The sequence below is a fragment of the Hemitrygon akajei genome, chromosome 5 (assembly GCF_048418815.1).
Source record: "Hemitrygon akajei chromosome 5, sHemAka1.3, whole genome shotgun sequence".
NCBI classification, from domain to species: Eukaryota; Metazoa; Chordata; class Chondrichthyes; order Myliobatiformes; family Dasyatidae; genus Hemitrygon; species Hemitrygon akajei.
This window is the reverse complement of record NC_133128.1, coordinates 37,058,630-37,085,407: the sequence shown is the minus strand read 5'-3', so window position 1 is coordinate 37,085,407 and position 26,778 is coordinate 37,058,630. Positions and strand designations below refer to the sequence as shown.

The 26,778-nt window shown below is 40.9% G+C and overlaps 1 protein-coding gene across 1 annotated transcript; it reads right to left on the bottom strand.

The window, feature by feature from the left end:
- Positions 1-3,473: 3,473 nt before the first annotated feature.
- Positions 3,474-26,028, bottom strand: LOC140727641 (NXPE family member 3-like). The gene is made up of 5 exons (XM_073045251.1): positions 25,293-26,028; positions 22,576-23,354; positions 13,729-13,802; positions 10,956-11,165; positions 3,474-7,203 (listed from the first exon to the last, which is right to left on the bottom strand). Exons 1-5 carry the CDS (start codon positions 25,425-25,427, stop codon positions 6,650-6,652), a joined length of 1,752 nt encoding a protein of 583 aa, XP_072901352.1. The 5' UTR covers positions 25,428-26,028; the 3' UTR covers positions 3,474-6,649.
- Between the last annotated feature and the right edge of the window lie 750 nt (positions 26,029-26,778).

Genomic DNA, 26,778 nt, shown 5'->3' with positions numbered 1-26,778 from the left:
TAATGCACCATTAAGCTGGGTGGGGGGGGGAGGAGGAGGAGGAGGAGGAGGAGGAGGAGGAGGAGGAGGAGGAGAGAGAGAGAGAGAGAGAGAGAGAGAGAGAGAGAGCGCCTCGGGCTGCTGGATTGCTCCTGTCCAAACCTCTTGTCTGTATCCCTTCTCTTCACCTTCGTGCCTGGAGCCTTGGCCTGTTTGGAACTGTCTGTCTGTGTCCACGCCTTTGCTAGGAAGGTCTGGCCATTTTGCCACAACCAGGAATTGTCTCGTTGTGTTCAGCGTTCTGAGTAATGAGACCCAGCCCTACATCCTGTACCCAAGGAGGGGTCCTGGCTTGGTGTTCCATGTTCCTGTTTCTCCCTCGACCAAGGCTCTGGGTTCTTGTCATGTCCATGTGCCTCACCCAGCAGAGGAGTACCTTGCCCGGTGCTGGGATTCCCTCGTCCTGTGCTGAGGTTCCCTTGTCCCGTCCAGCAGTCTCACGTCCAGCCCTGTGCCTCTCCTCGTTCTGTAGCTACGTCTTGTCCTCGCCGGGTTCTGGAGTCCGAGCCCGAGTCAAGACCCAGGTTCTGGGCCCTTGTCCAGTCTCTGGCTCGGAGTCCAAGCTGAGGCTCCTAGTTCCCAGTTCCATGTCCTGGTTCCCTATCCTCGTCAGGTCCTAGCCCAGGCCTGGAGTCCTTGTCCGGTCCGGGGCCGGTGTCATGTCCAGCGTCCTATCTTCCCTTCAACCCTTGCTTCCTTCTCACATCTAGTCCTGTTCCAAGTAGTTCAGTGTCTGTGTCCTATGAATGCAGTGACAGAACATGGAAACTTCCATTATGTTATTTTTATGTGTAATATGTTAAGAGGGCAGTGTCCATATCACATTAAGTACTAAATATCATTTGGGGCATGGCATTTTCAATTACAAGTTAAAGATCAAGTCTATTGTCACAGGCATGCATATTGAGTATTAACTTTTTGTAGCAGCAGTACAGTGTATTACAACCATAGTTTACATAAATTTAAATGAACCTACTGTAAGTACAGAACTTGCATGATGTCATAGCTATTAAGCTCAAATAGTTGTCTTGAAGTTTGTATTTCATAGCACATCATTCTTTTATAGCTCCTTGTATGTTGTAACATAAATTATTAGCCATGCTTTGTATTATATGTATCAGGTGACCGTTAATATTAAATTTTATTGTTAAAGTGTGCTTGTGTATTCACCCTGGTAATGCTAAAGTGCCTTTAAGAGAAACCGGTGATGTCATTGTGCACATGCGGTGTGGAGGAAGAGTTACAAAGTTCCGGAATGAATGGCGATTGCTGAGAACACATGGAAAATATCGGAGGAACTCAGCAGGGCAGGCAGTATCTATGGAAAAGAGTACAGTCAACGTTTCGGGCCGAGACCCTTCGGCAGGACTGAAGAAAAAAAAGTTGAGTCAGAGTTGGAGGGTGAGGATGAAACGGGTGGGAGTGAAGTAAAGAGTTGGGAAGTTGGTGAAAGAGTTACAGGGCTGGAGAAGGGGGAATTTAATAGGAGAGGACAGAAGGCCATGGAAGAAAGAACAAGGTCATCCATTGTACCCGGTGCTTCAGGTGTGACCTCCTGTATATCAGTGAGACCCGACGTAGATTGGGAGACCGCTTCGCTGAACATCTGCGCTCCGCGCAGCAGAACAAGCAGGATCTCCCAGTGGACACCCATTTTCATTCCACTTTCCCTTCCCATTCTGACACGTCCATCCAGGGCCTCCTCTGCCATCGCGATGAAGCCACAGTCCGAATACACCTCGTATTCTGTCTGAGTAGCCCCCAACACCAATTACTCGAACTTCTGCTAATCCGCCCCTCCTTTTCTATTCTCCATCCCCTTTTCCCTCTCTCACCTTATCTCCTTGCCAGCCCATCGCCTCCCTCTAGTGCTCCTCCTCCCCCCCAGTTTTCTTTCTCCCACGGCCCTCTGTCCTCTCCAATTGGATTCCCCCTTTTTCCAGCCCTGTACTTTTTCACCAATCAACTTTCCAACTCTTTGCTTCATCTTTTCCCCCTCCCAGTTTCACCTATCACCTTGTGCTTCTCCCACCATGTGACTCCATCTTTTTTTCCCTCCAGTCCTGCTGAAGGGTTTCAGCATGCCACATCAACTGTACTTTTTTCCATAGATGCTGCCTGGCTTGCTGAGGTCGTCCAGCATTTTGTGTGTGTTGCTCGGATTTCCAGCATCTGCAGATTCTCTCTTGTTTGTGTCGAGTGCTGGGAGTTGCTTTTCCCAGGCATGGTAAGCAAAGGTCAATAATATTTGATAATATCCATGTAAATTCAAGTATGCTTGTTTGTAAATCTACAATATCGGTAATTTGACATGTTTTACATGTGGATGCTTTAAATTTTTGCGAGTAAGGCATCGGCGCTGGATAGCGTGATTGTGCGAAGTTCCTTATCGGCCTAGTAGGTTAGTTTTTCTAGTAATTTAACTACAAGGTAGTATATTGTAAAAGTTTTTGTCATACTTTATTATTTCATGACTGAATGTGAATATAACAGAGTAATGTGAATGTGTTCATTTCTGTTTGCGTAGCGTGAGTGAGGAAAACTCGTTTGGGGGTCTAGCCTATACGTGTGTCCCTAAGCGAGTATACTTAATTAAGATAAGATGTATTTATTTATATGTTGATGTTGTATATAAGGTACAGGGTTGGTGAGATTCTGATGTTTGTATTTTTTTTTAGAATTGCCACTACTCTATTGGTTTTGTATATTTTGATTTATTTACTTTCATACTGCATATGTAACTAGTTGATATTAATGGACTGAAATTAAGCTGAGATTGTAACAGCAGGAACTGTTCTTCTTAAAGTTGTGTTGCTGATTTTATTTTGATACCCTCTTTCTGCATTAAAACATCTAAAATAGATAAAGGAATTAAAGACCCTAACAAGTATTTGTTGGCTTGAATGTGCGTTTTTCCCAGGCTACAAAGTATAGCAATTACTGTGCTTGCTCATTTATGATAACTCTGAAACAGGGTAAGACTTGCAGTGCTGTGCAAAAGTCCTAGGTTCTGTATGTTTGTTTTAGAGATCTGTTTTCACTTTGGCACAAAAGAGTCTTTTTCTGTCGATCAGTGTCAAAAAGCCAAATTAAAACCACTGTGATTCAATATTGTCAAACAATAAAACATGAAAACTTCCATGGGGGGGGGTGAATACTTCTTATAGGCACTGTATATAATATGACTGTCTTTTGTACAGCAATGTATTTGGCAATGTGCAGCAGAAAGAGAGTTTGTAAATATGGTGGGAGCAAAGGATGTTGGGAATGGTGCAGAGATAGACACACCAATCCAAGGTTATTTAGTTCCAGACAAGTAGTTTATTGATCATTACAGAAAGTCTCTGGTGCTTTGTGCTCCCTTCCTCTTTTCCCAACCTTGATTCCCCTCTCCCTGCCCCTTCCCACTCTCAGTCCATAATAGAGACCCATATCAGAATCTAATCTATCATCGCTCATGTAGCAGTTCTCTGGTCTGTTTTTGAACATTGTGAATTCTTTCAGTCTAATTCTATATTAGCTTCAAGATGATTATTAACAAATAATTTCTATGTCAATAAAGATAATCTTCAAAAGCACCTAATTTAAGACACAAAATCAACAAATCCCAAGTTCTCTGATATTCAATGAATCCTTTACAGAATAAGCAATTTGGATTATGATAATCAGTTGCTTGATAAATTGTTATTTTGTAAGTCATGAATGTATTCCAATAGATTGGGTATTATTCCCCTTATATAATAGCCCTCCTATGCAACTTCAATTTTGACGTGACAGATGAAGACACAAAGATGATGACCCAGATGTTCAAAACCCAAATTCCTAACCTTTCAAAGTTAACACTATTACTTTTATTGAAGCTTCTGGTACAGAATGCCCAAAAATGAATCACTTATGACAAAATACTTGTTTACAGTGACAAATTAATTCATGCATTGAATTCATCTTCAAATAAAAACTATAGGGTTGTATTACAGACTGCACAATAGTCAGAGTGAATTGGAGGAGCAAATCTGTAGATAGATAGCAAACCGATGTGAGAAACAGAAAGTTGTAATAGGAGGGGATTTTAACTTTCCACATATTGACTGGGACTCCCACAATGTAAAAGGGCTAGATGGCTTGGAGTTTGTCAAATGTGTTCAGGAAAGTTTTCTAAATCAATATGTAGAGGTACCTACCAGAGAGGATGCAATACTTGATCTCCTATTAGGGAACCAGACAGGTCAGGTGACAGAAGTATTTGCAGGCAAACATTTTGGGTCCAGTGACCATAATGTCATTAGTTTCAAGTTAATTATGGGTAAGGATAGGTCTGGTCCCCAAGTTGAGGTTCTAAATTGGAAAAGGGCCAATTTTGTGGAAGTAAGAAAGGATCTAGGAAGTGGATTGGGATAAGTTGTTTTCTGGTAAGGATGTGTTCAGTAAGTGGAAGGCCTTCAAAGGTGAAATTTTGAGAGTGCAAAGTTTGCATGTTCCTGCCAGGATTAAAGGCAAAGTTAACAGGCATAGAGAACCTTGGTTTTCAAGGAATATTGACGATCTGGTTAAGAAATGGAGAGGTGTATAGCAGGTATAGGCAACAAAGAACAAATGAGGTACTTGAAGAGTATAGAAAATGAAAGAAAATACTAAAGAAGGAAATCAGGAAGGCAAAAGGGAGACATGAGGTTGCTTTGGCAGATAATGTGAAGGTAAACCCAAAAGGTTTCTACAAGTATATTAAGAGTAAAAGAATAGTAAGGGACAAAATTGGTCTCCTAGAAGATTAGAGTGATCGTCTATGTGTGAAGCCTCACAAGATGGGGGAGATCTTAAACAGTTATTTTGCATCACTATTTACTCAGGAAACTGGCATAGCGTATATGGAAGGAAGGGAAATAAGCAGTTGTGTCATGGAACATACAGATATTAAAGAGGAGAAGGTGCTTGCTGTCTTACAGCGAATAAAGTTAGATAAATCCCCCAGGCCTGACATGATATTTCCTCGGATCTTGACAGAGACAAGTGTAGAAATTGCAGGGGCCCTGGCAGAAATATTTTAAATGTCCTTAGCCACAGGTGCAGTGTCGGGGGATTGGAGGGTAGTTTATGTTGTTCCATTGTTTAAAAAAGGCTCCAAAAGTAAACCAGGTAATTACAGGCCAATGAGCCTGACATCAGTAGTAGGTAAATTATTGGAAGGTGTTCTGAGAGTTTGAATATACAAGTATTTGGACAGCCAAGGGCTCACTAAGGATCGTCAGCATTGCTTTGTGTGTGGTAGATTGTGTTTAACGAATCTTGTAGAGTCTTTCGAAGAGGTTACCAAGAAAGTAGATGAAGGAAAGGCTGTGGATGTTTTGTACATGGACTTTAGTAAGGCCTTTGACAAGGTCCCACATGGGAGGTTAGTTTAGAAGGTTCAGACACTAGGTACCCATGGAGAGGTTGTAATTGGATTTGAAATTGTCTGTGTGGGAGAAGACAGAGAGTGGTAGTGGAGGATTGCTTCTCAGACTGGAGGCCTGTGACTAGTGGTGTTCCTCATGGATCTGTGCTGGGACCAATGTTGTTTGTTGTCTATATCGATGATCTGGATGATAATGTAAATTGGATCAGCAAGTTTGCTGTTGACACTAAGATTGGAGGTGTTGTGGACAGCGAGGAAGGCTTTCAAAGCTTGCAGAGGGATCTAGACCAACTGGAAAAATGGGCCAGAAAATGGCAGGTGGAATTTAATGCAGACAAGTGTGAGGTGTTTCACTTTGGAAGGACAAATCAAGGTAGGACATACACAGTAAATGGTAGGGCACTGAAGAGTGCGGAGGAACAAAAGGATCTGGGAGTTCAGATACATAATTCCCTGAAAGTGGTGTCACAGGTAGACAGGGTTGTAAAGAAGGCTTTTGGCATCCTGGCATTCATAAATTAAAGTATTGAGTATAGGAGTTGGGTTGTTATGGTGAGGTAGTATAAGAAATTGGTGAGGCCAAATTTAGAGTATTGTGTACAGTTCTGGCCACCTAACTATAGGAAGGATATCAGTAAGATTGAAAGACTGCAGAGAAGATTTACTAGGATGTTGCCAGGTCTTCAGGAGTTGAGTTACAGGGAAAGATTGAACAGGTTAGGATTTTATTCCTTGGACTGTAGAAGAATGAGCGTGGATTTGATAGAGGTTTACAAAATTATGAGGAGTATAGACAGAGTAAATGGGAGTAGGCTCTTTCGACTTAGGTTAGGAGAGAGAAATATGAGAGGACGTGGCTTTAGGGTGAAACAGGAAAGGTTTAGGGGGAACATTAGGGAGAACTTCTTCACTCAGAGAGTGGTGGGAATGTGGAACGAGCTGCCATCTGACGTGCTAAATGCGGGCTCACTCTTAAGTTTTAAGAATAAATTGAATAGATACATGGATGGGAGAGGTCTGCAGGGTTATGGACTGGGTGCAGGTCAATGGGACTAGTGGAATAAAGTTTTGGCACAGACTAGAAGGGCTGAATGGCCTGTTTTCTGTGCTGTAGTGTTCTATGGTTCTATGGTTCAAATTGCACCAATTTTAGACAGACAAATCTAAGATTTCCAATGTCATTATGTAGATTTTGCTTTGCATGGTAAACAAATACCTTTATTCCTTTTCAGAAGGGCACACATATGAAAGAAACACATCTATTTCATTCTTTATAATAATTTGTGGAGGGTGTATGTTATGGGGCAGGTAGTGGGCTATGGTCATTTCCCACGCATCCACAAATGCAACATTCATGTGTGCAAATATTCTTCTCATCAATACATCGAGTTGATAAGAGAACCAGTCATTGTAGTTAAGAATGTAATCTTGGTTAGCTTCCCGTGCATTCCCGGTCTTTATAACAATCACTGTATCTGGATTCCTGCTGAGCAGCTGCAGAATCGATCTCCGGATGTACTGCAGCCTTCTAATGTAGACTCCCACTGGGAAAGTGTTGAAATGGGCACATATGGTAATGCCAATAACTGTATCTTTCCCTCCTTTAATTTCATTCAATTTGTTTGAAATATAATACAAATGCTGGCTTGAAAGACTTCTGAATTGGATTGGTGGACCATGAGCACAATATTCCAGCATAATCTTGTTTTCCACATCCAAAGCACACAGAGGGCCAGCCTTGATATGGTTGCCAATATCAAACATTTTAAGACCTAAATAAAATATATTTAACTTGTTAAGTCACAATCCTGATGATAAATTTTTGAAAATTGAATAGACATTTTAAACAACATAACTCCAAAGGGAGGCATTGAATTAACTATCTCACAAGGTTAGAGCTGAATAAAGAGGGGCATTTCTCACAGTGGAATCCTGGAGCCTTTATCATTTAGTTTCCTCAAGTTATATATGGTAAGTGCCAACCTATGACTATTTCCATTTGGAGATAATCTACCCCCCCCCCCCCTTGACATTCAATTACATTGCTAATGTTACAATTGTTAAATCCCATTTCATCAATGTATTCAAGTTACCATTAACCAGTGGTTAGTCTGGAACAGCCGCAGAACTACTATGGTCACGTGAGCACTGAGGTTGGGTATGCTGAGGTAAATAAGTCAGCTGCTGCTCCGAAGATTCCAAGCTCTAACAATTCTCACATTGCAGCAAAACCCCAATAATTCAGCACACCTGGTACTTCAGTGTTATTAGCTTATTTTCTGGACAACTAAATGTTGCACATTTGTATGGAGATTTTACACTATTATAATCAATTTTCAATAAATCAGGTAAGTTTAAAATATGTGAGAGAAATAGGGGCTTGGTGAGTCAAAAAGGGATTACATAAGTGTTCTTTTCCTGAGAATATCCATAAACCAATTTTTCCAAAAGTCAAAAATGAACAATGTTAATCAGGTTGATTAACATGACCATTTTTTTGTCTTCCTTGAGCAGTTACAATGGTACACAGTCAGAATGTCTCAAATCCATTGATTAATATTGATGGCTTTACAGTAGTTCAATTTTATGCTTCACTATCATTCAACCATACAGATGAATATAGCCAAATGAAACACTGCCAACAGTTACACACAGGTCAGACAGTTACATCAGCAGAAAAGGAGTGTCAACAAAAATAACGTAACTTCAGCCTGATGATGTGTAAATTGATTGAGCATGGTATGTTGCCTTTGAGCCACGTTTCTGCAAAAACAAGCTCATTATGCACTAGTGCAGCCACAGATGAAGGCAGTCTAGCTTGCCTTCCACTCAGTGAACACTGGAGAACAATGCTCCCTCCTACATCACCTTCAGTGTCTTCTCCTCCGGACAGCTGCTGCAGTTGAGACTGGGACAAGAGGACCTGCTTTGTGCAACAACTGAAGCAATGTTGTTCCGCTGCTGTCTGTGTTATCAATGAACACTGGCAATGTAGAACACTCCAAATCCCAGTTCACTGGCTCATTGACAACACAATGTCCAACGGGGTCTTGTGATCAGAAGAGGTAATGTTGCAGCTATATAGGACCCTGGTCAGACCCCACTTGGAGTACTATGCTCAGTTCTGGTCGCCTCACTACAGGAAGAATGTGGAAGCCATAGAAAGGGAGCAGATTAGATTTACAAGGATGTTGCCTGGATTGGGGAGCATGCCTTATGAAAACAGGTTGAATGAACTCGGCCTTTTCTCCTTGGTGCGACAGAGGATGAGAGGTGACCTGATAGAGGTGTATAAGATAATGAGAGGCATTGACCATATGGATAGTCAGAGGCTTTTCCCCAGGGCTGAAATGGTTGCCGAAAGAGGACACAGGTTTAAGGTGCTGGGGAATAGGTACAGAGGAAAGTCAGGGGTAAGTTTTTTATTCAGAGTGGTGAGTGCGTGGAATGGGCTGCCATCAACGGTGGTGGAGGCAGAAACAATAGGATCTTTTAAGAGACTTTTGGATAGGTACATAGAGCTTAGTAAAATAGAGGGCTATGGGTAACCCTAGTAATTCCTAAGGTAGGGACATTTTTGGCACAACTTTGTGGGCCAAATGGCCTGTATTGTGCTGTAGGATTTCTATGTTTCTATCACAATAAAAATGTCCAAGTTAATAATTTTCACTATTTGCTGGACCGCACACTCCTTTGCCATGACAATACTCGACAAGTCCGGGCAACAACATGATTTGCAACAAGTCAGGCTCCATTCAATCCAGGAACTTACCAGGAAAGTGTCTTGTGATTGGAAAAAAAAAGACAGAGGATGAACAATTACACCTTTGACTGGATCCAGAGAGGCCGCTGTGACAGTGCATGCCACCATCTACTGGATTCAATGGAGGTGATACTATTTGATGAAGGATTTTATAAGTATCAATAGAAGAGCTAGCCTGGTTAGTTTACAATGTAAATCTATTAGATTGCCTCCCATTGTAAGCCAGAAGCTAAATTCTTAAAGATAATGCATCTGATTAATTTCTGTAGGGAACTTGCATGAAAATAGTTTTTTTTTAAAATAAGACTTGTTGCCTTTTGAATGTATTAGTACTTCCATAACTCCTGAAGATGTTTGGATTTCTGCAACTAACATAGCTGTTCTGACAAAGGCTTTAAAAATTATGGGGGAATTTGCATCGTCAGATCTTGTGCAACCTGGAGAGCTCCTATAGGCAGGTTATCAGAGTTTCTGTATTTCATAATCTTTACTGACACAGAATTTGGCCTTTTGGCCCGTTGACTCTGCCAGCTTTTAGAGCATTCCTCTTAATCACATTCCTCCCACTTATTTGGTAAAATTCTTCCTGATGCCTGTTCACTGCCTCACACCAACCTGGCATTCTCCTACCATTGCTCATCCACAATAGGGCACTTCACAGCAGCCAGTTAAGTTACCCTGTTATCAACCACATAGCAACCAATGCAGTCAATTCAACATTTAGTGTGATACAGTTTTACACACAAGGTGATCAACTCTCTACACAGAACTCCAAGTGTAGTCTCACCATCAGCTTATACAAATGCAACATAATGTCCAAACTCCTATGCTCAATACCCTGACTGATGACAGCCTGTGCTAAATGTCTTTTTCAACACTGTCTATTTGTAATGCTGTTTGGAATGAACCAAGCATCTGTACTCCTAGTTCCATTACACTTCCTCGTACCCCACCAGTTAGCATCTCTTGAACATCAGGCGACTGAAGAAGTTTGGCATGAGTCCCTAAATCCTCAAGACCTTCTACAGGGGCACCATTTAGAGCATCCTGACTGGCTGTATCAATGCCTGGTGTGGCAACTGCACCAACCCTGATCACTGGGTACCACACAGAGTGGTACGGACAGCCCAGCACAATTGTGGATGTGAACTTCCCTCCATTGAGGGCATTTACAACAGCAGGTGTGTAAAGGAGGCCTGGAAGATCATTGGGGAAACTCAACCATAAACTGTTTCAGCTGCTTCCGTCTGGCAAATGCTGCAACAGCATTAAAGCCAGGCCCAACAGGCTATGGGACAGCTTCTTTCTACAAGCTGGTAGACTTATAAATTTACTTCTGTACATTGTGACGGAGTCATAGCACAAAGATTTTCACTCCCTCACATGGGATGGATGTAAGATTTAAGTAAATTCAATTCAATCATAGTTCAAAATAAATTTATCATCAAAGTATGTATATGTCACCATGAGATTAATTTTCTTGCAGGAAAATAAATACAGTAGAATTTATGAAAACTATACATAAACAAAGACTGACAAAGAACCAATGTACAAAAGAAAACAGAGCAATTTCTTTGCACACCTGCTCAGGTTTGTGCTGACAACAGGGAAGCCTATTCACATCCCCACGAGATTGACCCTCCCCATCTTGTTTCTACGTTCTACAAGAGTAGTGCAATTATATCCTGCCTTATTTCCATTTTATATTTAAATGCGCCAGAGAAACATTGTTACAAAGATCAAATGATGAATCAAACTAACCTGGAAGGAAAGCTGTCAGGTATTCAAACCACTGGCGTATTGTAGAATCTCCAAACAGATGAACTTTTTTCCCACGAAGGCACTTTGTAATTTTTGCAGGAGTGGTAAAGTGACGAATATTACAGGTTGTCGATATCCACCAGTTCTTAAAATAAAAGCCAGATGGTGATACCACTGGCTTGCCCCGAACACATTCCCTGAGATCTGTGGCTGAACGTAAAGTGAGACACATGGAGATAAAAAATATGCTAGGCTGCCATTTCTTTCTGAAATGAGGAGTTTTAACTTACTTAGAAAGGAGATAAACCCCTGGAAAAACCCAAACAAGACATTAATAATGTTGTGTCAGCAGGCAGAGATTAGTTTAGTTGGCCGTTTGATTACTAATTTAATCGGTTTGGCATAATGCTTTGGGCCGAATGGCTTTTTCCTATGCTATTCTTTTTTACGCTCTCAACACAAAATGTCAGGCATCTCTTTTGCCTCCAGTGATACTGCTCTACCCACCAAGTTCTTCCAGCAACTTATCATTTTGCTCCTTGTCCTAGTATCTGTGGTCATCTCTTTTCACAACTAAAACTGCAGAATTTTCAGTGTGTATTTGCATTACCATATCACAAGTCCAACTAATACCCAAATATGTTTCAATCTGTAATGTTTAATATCAATATTCCACATCCTTAGGAAAAAAATCATGCAGATGATTTCCAGAATAAATCCCTAAGGACAGAATATTTGGCCCACAGGAAAAAGAGCCTGTGAATACTGTTTGAATATGTTGTTTCAACTATGAGATAGTGCAGGGAAAGGTAGGGCAGTGGCAGGCCATAAATAAGATCAACTTGCTTTACATTTCTCAATTTGATAGCAGAGTTCCAGACTGTTTTTAAGGAAGCAAATATAAACTTGGAAAGTAGTTTATTCAAAAACCGGACCCAAATGCCTCAATCTACAAAACTAATTAGATATTAATTGCAATGTTCCCTCTAGAGTGGGTGGGTGGGGGTGTGTGTGTGTTTGTGTGTGTACACACCTTTTGCCAGTAGCACACAAAGGAATTTAAATTACGCACAACAAATGGTCACCCTCTATCTCATTGGCATGTTAAGTATATTTCACGATCGTACACGATCACATTTCCTTTACTGGATTCTGATGCAGATGGTGTTGACAATGTGGAGTTTTTGATTTGTTTGCAGATTTTAGAACTGGCTCATTTATACTGTTTATATTGAAGAAATGATTTAATTATTTAGTGCACATGTTATTGTCTCTGGGCAAAAAATTGCACAGCACAAGAATTTTGCGCACATTCCAAATTAGAGGGAACATTGATTAACTGCAATACTATATCTGCACCAAGAGCAAATGGTACACCACCTTATTTATGAAATGTTACATTATGAATAATAAATGGACAAAATTGTTTAAGATTACTGGTAATTCTCTCATCTACAATTTGTGCATTACAGCAGTGATTAGTAGCTGGCTGACCACTAGTTCTAACCCATTTCATTTCCTGTGGAATAAGTCACCAATTTTATTTATTGCTGCTGTTGCTGTGGTGGGGGGCGGGGGAGGATCTGGCAGAAATGCTCAGGCTTATTGCATGTTTGATGATGGTCCATCATCATTGATAAATTGATAAATATATTCAGTGTAAAATTCTGGATCAATATTAACCCAACAAAACTGTACATTTTGCTGAATAAGTTATAGTTTTAAAAGGATATATAGCTGATGTTTATGTAATTCCAAAAATAAATATGTACACTGTTAAGTTATACAGGTCCACAATCCCTTATTCCAAATTCTGAAATCCAAAAAGCTCTGAAAACCGAAGTGTTTTTTCACCAACAGCTGATGTCACTCAGGTGTGACGTGGCAGCACTAGCAGAGGCCGCCAGACGCCAGTTGTGGCTCAGCGCTCGTACTGGTTACACATGCATTTGCTGTTCGCTGATATGTTGTGTTCACTGTTGACTTTGTGTTTAATTTCACTGTGAAAATGTCAAAAAGAGCTGCAGATACTCCTATGGGTAACAATGAAAAAAAGAGAAGGAAGCATCTATCATTATTAATAACACAGAAAGTGGAGTTATTGCAGAAGCTTGATCATGGTGCATCAGTGAAGAAAGAATATGGTGAATATGGTGAAGAATATAGTGTCGGAACTACTGCTGTATATGATTTAAAGAAACAGAAAGACAAGTTACTGAAGTTTTATAGTGACAGTGATGTTCTACATTTATTCCAATAAGTCATTTACCATGTGTTTGATTTGGTTCATTTGAAGCTGTATATTTTTGTTTTATTGAATGAATTTGTTGGAAATAAAAAAAAAATTCTTGTCATTATTCCCTAAACAATACAGTATAACAACTATTTACATAGCATTTACATTGTATTAGGTATTATAAGTAATCTAGAGATGATTTAAAGTAGACAGGAGGATGTGTATAGGTCCGGAGCTCCACTGGGTCCTAAAGTCCACCTGTACTGAGACAGGTTAAATAAGGGACTTGAGCATATGTGTTTTTTTTTGTATCCATGGAGGGTCCCGGAGCCCATAAAGAGGGATTCTGAAATCCAAAAAAATTCTGAATTCTGAAATGCAACTGGCCCCAGGGATTTCAGATAAGGGATTGTGGACCTGTATTTTATTTGAAAAATCTGCAATACTTATGCCAAGGAACTACTCCATTATTCTATTTATATTTTCTCTAAAATACCAAACTATCAGTTTATTAGTTATGATTATAAATGATCTTACTTTGTCGTGGGGACGGCTTTACGATTACATGACCAATGCCACAGGGTAATATGGGTCTCTTGATGTTGACACCACTGCAAATACCAATACCATAGATTAAGTCACATGTTCAATGTAAAATATTCAGGAGACAGTTTGAAGAAAGTCCTTAACTATTCTATTTCTCCAACCTAGCCCAATGCAATTAATGTAGCCTCCAAAATTTTGGCTTTAAACTCAATCTCTTTAATAGTTTCAAAGATATAACTCAGCAAACCCAGTGCTTTCCAACTTGCCTTGCACATTAGATGTTATTGCTACTAAAGGAAATTCATCTTTTATTAAAGGATCAGACTCTAGATAAGAACCATTACATTAGACTTGAGGATTATCAGTGCTGTAGCATTGCTCCATTCAGATTATTCACATCCATATGGTTCATACCAGTCAAAGGAGCTACCTAGTGTAATCTCATAAAACAGCACAGGAACAGGCCCTTTGTTCCAAAATGTTTAGCTAAACCAATTACATTAGTAATCAAATGGCTGACTAAGTACATCTTTTCTGCCTACACATTTTCATTATCCTTCCATTGTCCTCATATTCATGTGCCTACCTAAACGTCTCCTAAAAGTCCTAATGTGTCTGCCTCTGCCACCACCCCAGGCTGCACATTCCATGCAAACACCACTCTGTAAAAAAAAACCTGACCCTTACGTCTCCTTTGAAATTTCCCCCTCTCACCTTAAATGTATGCTGTCTGGTATTAGATACTTAAACACTGGGATAAAGGCGCTGTGTGTCTACTCTATCTATGCCTCTCATAATCTTATAAACTTCTGTCAGATCTCTCATTAGCCTTCGCTGCTCCAAGAAAAAAAGCAACCTGCCTAGCATCCTGGTAAATGACTTGTGCACCATCTCCAAAGCCTCGCTATCCTTCCTATAATGGAGCAACCGAAACTATGCAATACTCCAGATGTGACTTAACTAGAGTTTTATAAAGCTGCAACATAACTTGCTGACTTTTGAACTTAATGCCTTGACTAATAAAGGCAAGCATGCCATATGCCTTCTTAACCATCGTATCAACCTGTGTAGACACTTTCAGGAAGCAATGGACTGGGACCACAAGATACTTCTGTTTCTTTGACACTGTTAAGGATCTTGCCCTTAATAGTCTGCTTTCCCTTTGCATTAGACTTAGCAAAGTGCAACACTTCACATTTAGGCAGTTTAAACTCCATCTGCCTTTTCTCACCAATATCTGCAACTGAATTATATCCCTTCTTGTTTATCTTGTATTCCTTTGACTTTCGATACAACACAATGTCAAGTCATCTCAGAAATTCACCTGTTCTACCAGTCTGCTGTCTCCAGTACAATCTTCTATGCTATGCTGTGTTGTGCTGGGACAATGGCATCAACACAAATGATGCTAGCAGTCTCAATAATCTGATTAGGAAGCTTGGCTCTGTTATTGGAGTCAAACTGGACACACTGGAGACTGTGGTAGAACAAAAGAACTTATGGAAAATCCTGGCAATTCTGGACAATTGTTTCTCACTCTCTACATGCCTCCTTGGCTGAACAGAGGAGCACTTTTAGTAAATAACTAAGACAACTGCGCTGCTTTATAGAGTGATATGAGGTCATTCTTACCCTCGACCATTAGGCTCTATAATGAGTCAACCTATAGCCGGGGAAATGATGACCTCCTTCTGTTAGACTGTTTGAGGTAACTTTTTTTACTGTTTCTTACTTCTCTTCTAATATTTGTATACCTGTGCACTTGTCATACTACTGCGACACTGTAATTTCCTCTGGGATCAATAAAGTATCTATCTATTTATCTGTTGTTTTCTTTGTCAGTCAACTACACTATCCACCACAACACCAATCTTTGTATCATCTGCAAACTTACTAACCCACCAATCTACATTTTCGTTTAGGTCATAACATAACAAAGAGAGAGGTCCCAGTACAAAAAAATTCAATCAAGTTAGTAAGACGTGACTTAGCTGCACAAAGTAACGATGGCTCTCCCTAATTAGGCTATGGTTCTCCAATGGTCATAGACCCTATACCTAAAGAATTCCTCCCAGTAACCTACTTACTACTGATGTGAGATTCACTGGTCTATAATTTCCAGAATTATCTCAATTTCCCTTTTTGAATAATGGAAGGATATTAGTTGCTTGCCAGTCCTCTGTTACCTTGCTTGTTGCTGTAGCAGACTCGAAGACATTGTTCAAGTCCACAGTAATTTCTTCTTTTGTCTCTTTCAATAACCCTGGATGTATCCCATCAAACCCTGTGACTTATCCACTTTAATGGTCTTTAAGAGATCCAAAACCACATCCTCCTTTACCTCAAAATGCTCTGTCATATCAATACTCTCAGCACTGATCTCCCTATCTCCCATGCCCTTCACCTTGGCAAATACTGATGTAAAATACTCATTAAGAGCCTCACCCATATCCTCCGCATCCAAGCAGACATCCCTTCACCCCCACCGCTTTATTCTTGAGTGGTCCCACCTTCTCCCTGGTTATCCTCTTGCTCTCACTGTATGTATAGAATGCCTTGGAATTGTTTTTAATCCTGCTTGTCAAGGACTTTTCATTGCCCCTCCTGGCTTTCCTAATTCCCTTCTTCAGTTCTTTTCTGTCTTCTTTTGTAATCCTTAAGGGCTCTGCTTGATTATAGATTCCTAAGCTTTACATACAAGTACTTTCTCTTTTTCTTCTTGTCTAAATTCAACACCTCTCTCAATATCTAAAGTTTTCTTATCTTGCCATCTTGTCCTTCCTTCTGACCAGAACAGACAGTATCTGTCCTGTACTCTATGCAGTTGGTCTTTAAGGACCAACCACATGTCAGATGTGGACTTGCTCAAAAGCAGCTGTTCCCAATTAACTCTCCTAATTCCTACCTAATGTTTTCATAATTTGCCTTTCATCAACTTCTAGGATTGGGTGTGCAACATTGAATGTCACAATTCTGTGTGCACATCAACTCTTACGTGAAGGAACTTCTGCTTAGATCTTTACTAATTGTCTTAGCAACTACTTTAAATCTATATCCTCTGCCAAGAGAAGATGTACTTCTTATTCACACTTTTAAGCCCTTCATAATTCAATCCATCTCAATTGGAAAATAACTTCTGCTGCTTCTGGCCAGTATCTAAGAACTTGGTGGGATGTATCTAAGGCCAACTTCATATGAACCGATGATTGTGGAAAAAAGGGTTAAAACAGCAAGAAGTCATAAGTAACTATAGGTACTGGAATGTGGAGAAAGAAAATATCTTCTGGAAGAACTTGCTGGGACAGGAAATGAGGAGCCAAATGAATGGTTGATATTTGGGGTCGAGACTCTGCACCCATGCAGTCCCAATCCTAAACCGAACTCTTGCAGAGACTCAACCCAAAACATAAGACTGGACAGTGACTGCACACAAGGTTAGTTCATGGTCTGTGAAATTCTCCAGAAATGCCAACAGTTTAACTGGAGGAATGTCACATCAGTACTGAGTGACTGATCAAAGTATTAACAACTGGCAGCTGCTGTGAGAAACGATCTATGGTAATTAAACTGCGAGGTACAGACTGTAAATAGATATTCATGACAACAATGTCAGTGAGCCTGGCCAGTTTATTTCAATTGAATAGCTTCCAAGTCTGCTGCTGAGTTCTATGATTTAATGTATCAGGTAGCAAGCTAATAGATGCAAGACTATTGAGAGTTATAAGCATTATTTGAATGTCTAAAATTTAGCTGATCGAAGTATTAGTAAAGATTGAGCCATACTAAATTCTGAGTGCTTTCTTTGCCTTCCATGTTGATTGTTATTGTACATAGGGATAGGTGTAATATTTGGCATTGCCAATTTGGCATATTAATTAATGATATTGTGATCACTCTGCATTTGAATTACTGACATGCTCAGCAATAAAAAGGGGTGGCAGAGGAACTGGATGACTCAGTGAATTAGGATAGACATTGAAAGTCAGCCTCGAGGAAGGTTCAGCATACCCTCCGTGCTTTGTCTCAGAGAAACCAGACAGGAATTCAGTTAGAAAAAAAAATTGTCACTAATACTTGTAAGGGGCTTTTGCAACATACCCAGCCATGACAGATTGGATTAGCTCCATTGTTGGCAGTGGGGTGAAACACAAGGGGCTTGAGAAAAGCTTTGGGGCAATGATGCAGCCTTTTTTGTCACTGGTCGTGAAGAAAAATAGTTCTCTTTGCAGGCACATTGTTTAGGTTTGTGGCTTGCATGCCATTATGGAACAAGTGCAACATTGCCATCAATTTCTGTGGGCAAATGGAGAGAAAGGGACCTTTTCACCTTGATAGACTTGTTTGAGTTTATGTTGGAAAATAAAATACCTAGGATACTATGGGGTCTACTGACATAATTATGGTCCAATTGAGGGGAAATTTGTGAAGTTGAGGAATTGAGCAAGGAAACAAATGCATAATGATAAGCAGCATGTTGAGAAGATGGACAAAAACAGAAAAGCAAACACAAGACGTGCCCTCCAAATAAAAATGAGAAAAATGGTAAGTGGCCAAAATGAAAGAGACTTTATCTGAACCCAAGCAGCATTTATTACAAGATTGGCAAACTGGTGACACAAATAAATTGTATTATTTAAAAATAAAGAGTATTAGCAATAGGTAAGCAACACACATAAAATGCTGGAGGAACTCAACAGGTCAGGCAGCATCTATGGAAAAAAGTATTGTTGATGTTTCAAGCTGAAACCCTTCGGCGAGAGTCTTTGTCACAATAAGGATTGGATAAACTTGGACTGCTTTTCCTGGAATGTCAGAGGCTGAAATGTGACATTATAGAATATAAAATGAAGAGAGGTATAGTTAGTCAAAGTTGATGGTGAGATGGGGAAAAATTTAAAGCAAGTAAAGAAGAAACATTTCTTACAGAGAGCTGTAAGTGCCAGGAGAGGTGGCAGTTTTCTTGAGTGCTGGAGGCTGAGGGGAGATCTGAAAGAGGTTTAATAGATTATGAGAGGTATATATAGAGTGGAGAAAGTATCTGTTTCCCGTGGTTGAAATGCCTAATACCAGAGGACATGCATTGAGGTGAGAGGGGGTACATTCAAGAGGGATGTGAGGGGCAAGTATTTTTACTCGGAGAGTTGTGGATGCCTGGAATGCACTTCCTGGTATAGTGGTAGAGGCAAATACATTAGAGGCTTTTAGGAGACGTTTGGATAGGCACGTGAATGTGAGGAAGTTGGAGGGATATGGACATGGAGAGATTAATGTTCAGGAGTCTTTCATTTGCTTTTTGCTGGTTCAGTGCAACATTGTGGGTTAAAAGGCTTTTTCTTCTGCTGTATGTTCTGCTATGTTCTATGAAGGCAACATTTAAGAGTCACTTATACAGATACATGAACAGTCAGGGAATGGAAGGAACATTGTGCACTGAAGGACCATTTCCTCAGATATACTGTTCTGTGTTCTAAGTGGATGCAGAGATAGTGAAGATATTGATCCCGACTTTCCAATATCCCCAGATTCTGGAAAAGCCTAATGGTTAACAGAAGCATAAATACAACCCCATTTAAAGAAAAGAGAATTCAGGAAGCAAGTAATAGACACTTAGTGCAACATCTATCAACAGGTTACAGAATTTTCCCCATGATGTCAGAAGTCACTGCAGAATGCTTAGAATCAGATTTAATATCATCAGCATATATCATGAAATTTGTTAACTTAGTGGCAACAGTATAACTTCATACATGATAAACATAGGAAAAAATGAATGAATTAAAGAAAGTATATATATTTAAAAAGTGCAAAACAGAAATAATAAAAAAGTGAAGTAGTGTTCATGGGTTCATTGTCCATTTAGAAATCTGATGGGAGAGGGTAAGAAGCTGTTCCTGAACCACTGAGTGTGTGGCTTCAGGCATCCTTCCTGATGGTAACAATGAGAAGAGGGCTTGCCCTGGGTGAATGGAGACCAAGAATTGTGTATTTGGATTTCCAGATGTTATTTGATAAAAGGTTATCACACAATGCAAGTACCTAATTATATATGTCATATTATAGATTATGTAATGAGGACCAACTAATTAACAGTCAGGTTAATGAATCACTTTGGTTGGCAACCTCTAACACATCAGTGGTACAGACAGAATGACAGTATATTCCATTGAATTTTAATTGTTTAGGAAGAGGGACTGAATGTAGTGTAACCATATTTACTGACATTGCAAATATATTTGAAAGCAAGCAGAGGATGACAAAGACTGCAAAGGAAAATAAAGCAGTTATACAGGAGGCAGAAAAATGGTAGATCATTTTTAGATCTTTTCTTACAACACAGAAAGAAACAATTTCATATTTCATTTCATATTTCAAGCCTATGCCAGTTCTTGGAGCAATTCCACTTCCAGAAAGCTTTTGATAAAGTCCCACATAGGAGATTAGTGGGCAAAATTAGGGCACATGGTATTGTGGGCAGAGTACTGACATGGATTGAAAATTGGCCGGCTGACAGGAAACAAAGAGTAGCGATTAATGGGTCCCTTTCGGAATGGCAGGCTGTGACCAGTGGGGTACCGCAAGGTTCGGTGCTGGGACCGCAGCTGTTTATGATATACATTCATGATTTAGATGAAGGGATTAAAAGTAACATTAGCAAATTTGCTGATGACACAAAGCTGGGTGGCAGTGTGAAATGTCAGGAGGATGTTATGAGAATGCAAGGTGACTTGGACAGGTTGGGTGAGTGGGCAAATGTATGACAGATGCAGTAAAGTGTGGATAAATGTGAGGTTATCCACTTTGGTGGCAAGAACAGGAAGGCAGATTACTATCTAAATGGAGTCAAGTTAGGAAAAGGGGAAGTACAATGAGATCTAGGTGTTCTTGTACATCAGTCAATGAAAGCAAGCATGCAGGTACAGCAGGCAGTGAAGAAAGCTAATGGCATGCTGGCCTTTATAACAAGAGGAATTGAGTACAGGAGTAAAGAGGTCCTTCTGCAGCTGTACAGGGCCCTGGTGAGACCCCACCTGGACTATTGTGTGCAGTTTTGGTCTCCAAATTTGAGGAAGGACATTCTTGCTATTGAGGGAGTGCAGAGTAGGTTCACAAGGTTAATTCCCGGAATGGTGGGACTGTCATATGTTGAAAGATTGGAGCGACTGGGCTTGTATACACTGGAATTTAGATGGATGAGAGGGGATCTTATTGAAACATATAAGATTATTAAGGGATTGGACACGCTGGAAGCAGGAAGCATGTTCCCGCTGATGGGTGAGTCCAGAACTAGAGGCCACAGCTTAAGAATAAGGGGTAGGCCATTTAGAACAGAGATGCAGAAAAACTTTTTCACCCAGAGAGTGGTGGATATGTGGAATGCTCTGCCCCAGAAGGCAGTGGAGGCCAAATCTCTGGATGCATTCAAGAGAGAGTTAGATAGAGCTCTTATAGATAGCGGGGTCAAGGGATATGGGGAGAGGGCAGGAACAGGGTACTGATTGTGTATGATCAACCATGATCATAGTGAATGGTGGTGCTAGCTAGAAGGGCCGAATGGCCTACTCCTGCACCTACTGTCTATTGTCTATTGTCTCTCTTGCTGTCCTTTTACCTGTTTTTTTTTCAGATATTTATCAAATCTTCCCCGAATTCTCCTACCAGCATAGAGATAATTTATAGTAATTAAACCTAACAACCAGCACCAGCAAACAGGAGCAACTGAAACATCTTAAATTAATTAGAACTCTAAATGTAGAAACAAAATGAATGGAAATTCAAAGCAACAAACAGCGTAGGTTAGATACAAATCAGAAACAAACCCAGAAAATACTGAAAAATGGCAATAACAAAATAACAACTCAACACAGGTGAAGTACAGTGTCTATTTGCCTGTCACAAAACAAAACAAACAAAACTATTAAATAACAAGACACGGAAAATGCTGGTGGAACACAGCAGGCCAGGCAGCATCTATAGGGAGAAGCGCTGTTGACATTTCTGATGAAGGTTCTCGGCCCGAAACGTCGTCAGCACTTCTCCCTATATATGCTGCCTGGCCTGCTGTGTTCCACCAGCATTTTCTGTGTCTTGTTGTTTGAATTTCCAGCATCTGCAGATTTCCTCATGTTTGCTCTTTAAAAAAACTATTAAATAAGTCATTATTAACACTTTTTGCGGAAAATGAACATTGCAATCACTAGATTATAACTTCCCTTGCAGTGTAAACTGAAGCCTCAAAGGTGCAGGGCGGTTGTGACATGGCATTTATGAGGCAAATCAAGGCAGTGGTACCTGGAGCAGACTTGGAGATGATTCGAAGTGACAGAACCAAGGTGAGACATGCAGACCCATGGCAGGACTGGGGTTTGAACAATTTAAGTGCCGGACCTAATTGGAAGGGCTGGGTACAGGCTGAATTGAGGAGGTGGAGTCCAGACCAAAGAGCGTATCGATCCGGAGGGGCCCTGACAAAAGAGCGAGGAATGACCTGAGGCTTGCACAGTTTAAACGCCAGGCCAAATTAAAAAGGTCAGGGTGTCAGGGCTGGAGATGAGGGGCAGGCCAGTACAACTCGCCTTGCTGACGCTGTGCCCTGCAACTAATAGGCTGAAGTGATGACTGGCTTTGTGGCTGTGGACTTATTTCGGGAACTTCAAGTGTTTGCATGATTTGTTATTTTTCTGCACATTGGGTGTTTGTTGTTTTTTAATGGGTTCTATTGGGTTACTTTGTTTTGTGGCTGTCTGTACGGAGATGAATCTCAGGGTTGTATATCATATACACACTTTGATATTAAACACATTTTGACTTTGAATTTCAAAAAAAGTAAATGTACATAACCTTTGAAAAAACCGTCTTTCTTCTCCAATTATAACATTCTTTGCATATCCTCCTGTAGCATAATTTATGTGAGAAGAACAGGAAAGCTTCTTTGGTTTGTAACAGAACCAGGGCTCCCCTGCCCTGAGATCAGTAAAATTGCAGAGTGGTTTAGTTTCAGGCAAAAACAGACTGCATACTGTAGTCTCAGAAACATCCCCAGCTTTGAAAGTACATTTCAAATACACTCTATCTGGTCGTTCTTCACGTAGCCTTTTTAATATTTGGATCCCTTCACTGGGATGAACCAACGAAACAGACACTTGGACTTTTCCCGCCCAGGATAAATTAAAATTTATGTAGTAAAATCCATTCTGATGATCTATAACCGTTCCTGCTGAACCAGCTTTCAACTCTGGAGTGTGGATCCAGGCTTGGAGATAGTCACCCCCGTATTGCTTTGGATTTCCTTCAAAATCGTACATACGCACCATCACCTGTAACTGATCTCCCACATAGAAAGTCTTTCCAGAATTTAAAATAACAAAGCAAGTATGTGATGGGTCACTGCTTTTCTGAAAGGAAACTTCAGCATTGGGAGGCTTTGGCCATTCAATCAGTTTCATCAAGGCTGAACCCTCCAATCTTTCTTCAGGAGTGAAGCTGTGATACTGATAGCCAATCTTCACCAGCCTGTGTACCCAATCGATCTCCTCCGTTTTCCCTTCCTGCTGTGTTGTGGAATTACTTTTCGGAGCTGGATTTTTGGGCTTTCCTCTGGAAGTTGAAAATTGCTCGAACTACGGAAAGCAACAACATTAATGAATATACTTTTTAACATCATCACACCCACATTTTTTCATGTTCATTATCAAGTCGAGAATCATTAGAAAACATAGTTCTAATCACAGAATTATTATCTAGTGTTCACAGCATTATACACGCCCTCAGAAACCACCTCATTAGGTACACAAGTAAACCTTGTTAATGCAGTTCTGTGGGTGAACACACCTTGTTAATAAGAGAGGTCAGAGGAGAATGGCCAGATTGGTTCAAGCTAACAGGAAGGTGACAGTAATTCAAATACCCGTGGATTACAACAGCGGTGTGCAGAAGAGCACCAGCAGCAGAAGATTATGAAAATACACTCACACTTCCTGTACCTAATAAAATGGCCACTGAATGTATACTTCAGTGAGAAAGGCTCTACCTGACACTTTCTAGCATGATATCTAAAAACAAGAGACAAACTAAATTAATAAAAATGCTTACAATTTATTCCTATACAGTGAATTTATCCACTCAGCGCCCGAAGCTAACTAAAGGAGGAACTGAATTTCGCATTATCCACAGTTAATGAAGTGAAAACAAAGAGTCATTCTCACTCCTGAACATTGTTCAAAGATTCTGTTAGATCAGCCTATGCAGCAAAGTGGGATTGTCCACTGTGCCCCACTACAGGTCAGGTGAACTGTTAATGCTCACTGTCAGTGCTGAACAGAACGCTTTGTCAGGGGATGCAGAGCACCCGTGGACAGCAGTACGATTTGTATTCATAATGGTTCTAATTAAAGTAACAAGTTCCAACCGTAGAGATTGCTAAACTCCATTTCTGCCGAAAACTGGGCAGCGGGAGATCTGTGGACATCGATTCGTTGGGTCAACTATACTTCACCATTGTTCCCAATTCCATTACTGGCTGAACGTAACAATAAAAAAATCAGAAGGAACAGATTATATTTCAAATTCTGGTCGTTTGCTATTTAAATACACCCGAGGACACCAGTCACAAGGACTGTACATTGGGGAGCTGGGGTGGAAGGTGTTGTGTCGGGCAGTACCGCACAACAGGTTTTTGAGCAGGTTCACCTGTCCACTCTGTAGACGGGAACAGTCAGTGAACCACGCGTACACGGAACGGGGGAGGTTGCAGCCTCTCTGTTAGTTTCTCAAGGGGCTGCTGCTGAGGTTCTCGCTGCACTTTAGTTCCGCGTTCCTCATCTACTGGCACCCAGTTCGGAAGGGGGTGGGAATGGTCATGGGCCTTGCCAAGTTGGCCATTTATGTGTCGAAGCGGCTGAAAATGGAAGACGCTACCCAGGCAGATTGCCCGCCCCGTGCCCCTCTTCTGAGGATTTGTTCGCTCCCGGCTGTTCTTGGGGAGGGAGCACGCGGTACAATGAGAAACTTCCCGGAACTGTGCCCCCACGGCACGGGGTATTGACGGATTTATAGACGGTAGTAACCACATTTTGATCTGAGTATACTTACTGTCTTGTAAATACTGAATGTTTGTACCTGATGATGTAAATAAACTTTTATAGTTTAGTAAAAAGTGATTTAAAATAGCCGTTTCAACGCTATGAAGGCGCAGCTTAATAATTTCTCCGTTGCTCTGTGTGTAGATCCACAGTTGAAGGGGAGAAAGTGGGAAGGCACAGCAGATACCCGTGTCTACTTGCAGGGTTGGTAATGAGCGAAAACGACGATGTACCCAAACTGCACCAACAGTTTGCGTGTCCGAGCGGACAGGATGGTGAAAGAGAGCATGGGTTAAAGTCTTGAGTTGCCAGTAGAACGAGAAGCGGAGCGATGAGCAACAGATTGTGATCATTTAAATCATTTCCCTGTAAAACGGGTGCTCAACAAGAGACGCGCACTCGTTTAAACACAATCACTTCAAACGATGGTCAGGAACTGCTTTTCACTGAGCATTTTACTTTCACCATTATACACACCTTTGTATTCTGCAGGGTTAGAAAGACCAGTGTCAGAGTTAACAGCATCAAAAACACGAACAGCGAACGCTGGATATAACCGTTTTTAAATTTAGGTTGTTCTTCCATATCGGCAAGTCTAGAACTCCCGTGCATTTACGGACTTTCAGTTTTAACGCGCATGCCCGTTTCCTCGGTCCGAGAGGTCGACTGTCCGTTTATTTCCATTGATGTTGCCGACCTGCAGAGTTTCTCGGTTATTTTGCGTGTTGCTTTAGATTCCAGCATCTCTAGAGTTTATCGTGTTTATAGTTCGCTGCTTTTGTCTAAGAGAAAGATACTCAGATGGTTTCCTGGCTGCATCGAAAGGTGAGGGAGCGCGCTGTTTCCTGGTTTTCTCACTTTATTTTCATCCGGATGGGCGATCTAAATCTGGGTGTTTGTAATCCTGTTTGAAATTCTCATCAAGAGGCATCTGTAGAAGGGGGAACGGTTAAAAATATTCACCTTTTTGTTGGACCATGGTTCCCCGAAAACGTCGTTTTTGCCAACAAAACTTATTTTGTATTATTCTTTATGAATCTACCTATTAATAATTGTAAAACTCGCCGAGTGAACCTCCTTGCCCAAGACAGGCAACGCATAAATATTTCAAACAATAGTCCTTCGAAGTTTTGTTTTGCCTGAATGTCAGAATCAATGGGCGCGACTGTGCAGCCGCCAGCACTGTGAGATACGAGCGTCACATTGCATCAGTGGGGAGCGACACAATTGTTACTTTGAGTCATGGTATAAAGATATCCTTCGGCTCAACTGGTTAATGCGGAGCAAGATTCTCATCTACGCTGGTTCCACTTGCCCCCGATTGGCCCGTTAAAAAACATGTTTCCGACTACGTACTCTAAATGTTGTAATGTGCCACAACTACATCCTCTAGCAGCTCATTTCAAACACTCATCACTCACTGGCTGAAAAATGACCCCCCCCCCCCCAGGTTCCCATTAAATCCCATCCTTCTTGCTTTAAACAACTTCTGGGATGTAAATTGGTTAAGTTCCATGTTATTATTATTATTATTATTATTATTATTATTATTATTATTATTATTATTATTATTATTGTTGTTGTTGTTGTTGTTGTTGTTGTTGTTGTTGTTGTAGGGGTATGAGGTATGAACATGGCCAAAGCCAAGCACACTCCTTTTCCTCCTGGCAGTTACCCTTGCAAGCAGAACAAGTGCTACACCTGCCTCTACAGCTCCTCCTTTACTACCATCCAGGGCCCTGAACAGTCATTCTGGGTGAGGCGGCACTTCACCTGTGAGTCTGCTGGGGTCATTTACCGTGTTTGGTGCTCCCGGTGCCGCCTCCTGTACATCGGTGAGACCCGACGTAGACTGAGAGACCGTTTCGCCGAGCATCTATGCTCCGTCCACCTGAACAAGCGGAATCTCCCAGTTGCCACTCATTTTAATTCCACTTCCTATTCCCATTCCGATATGTCCATC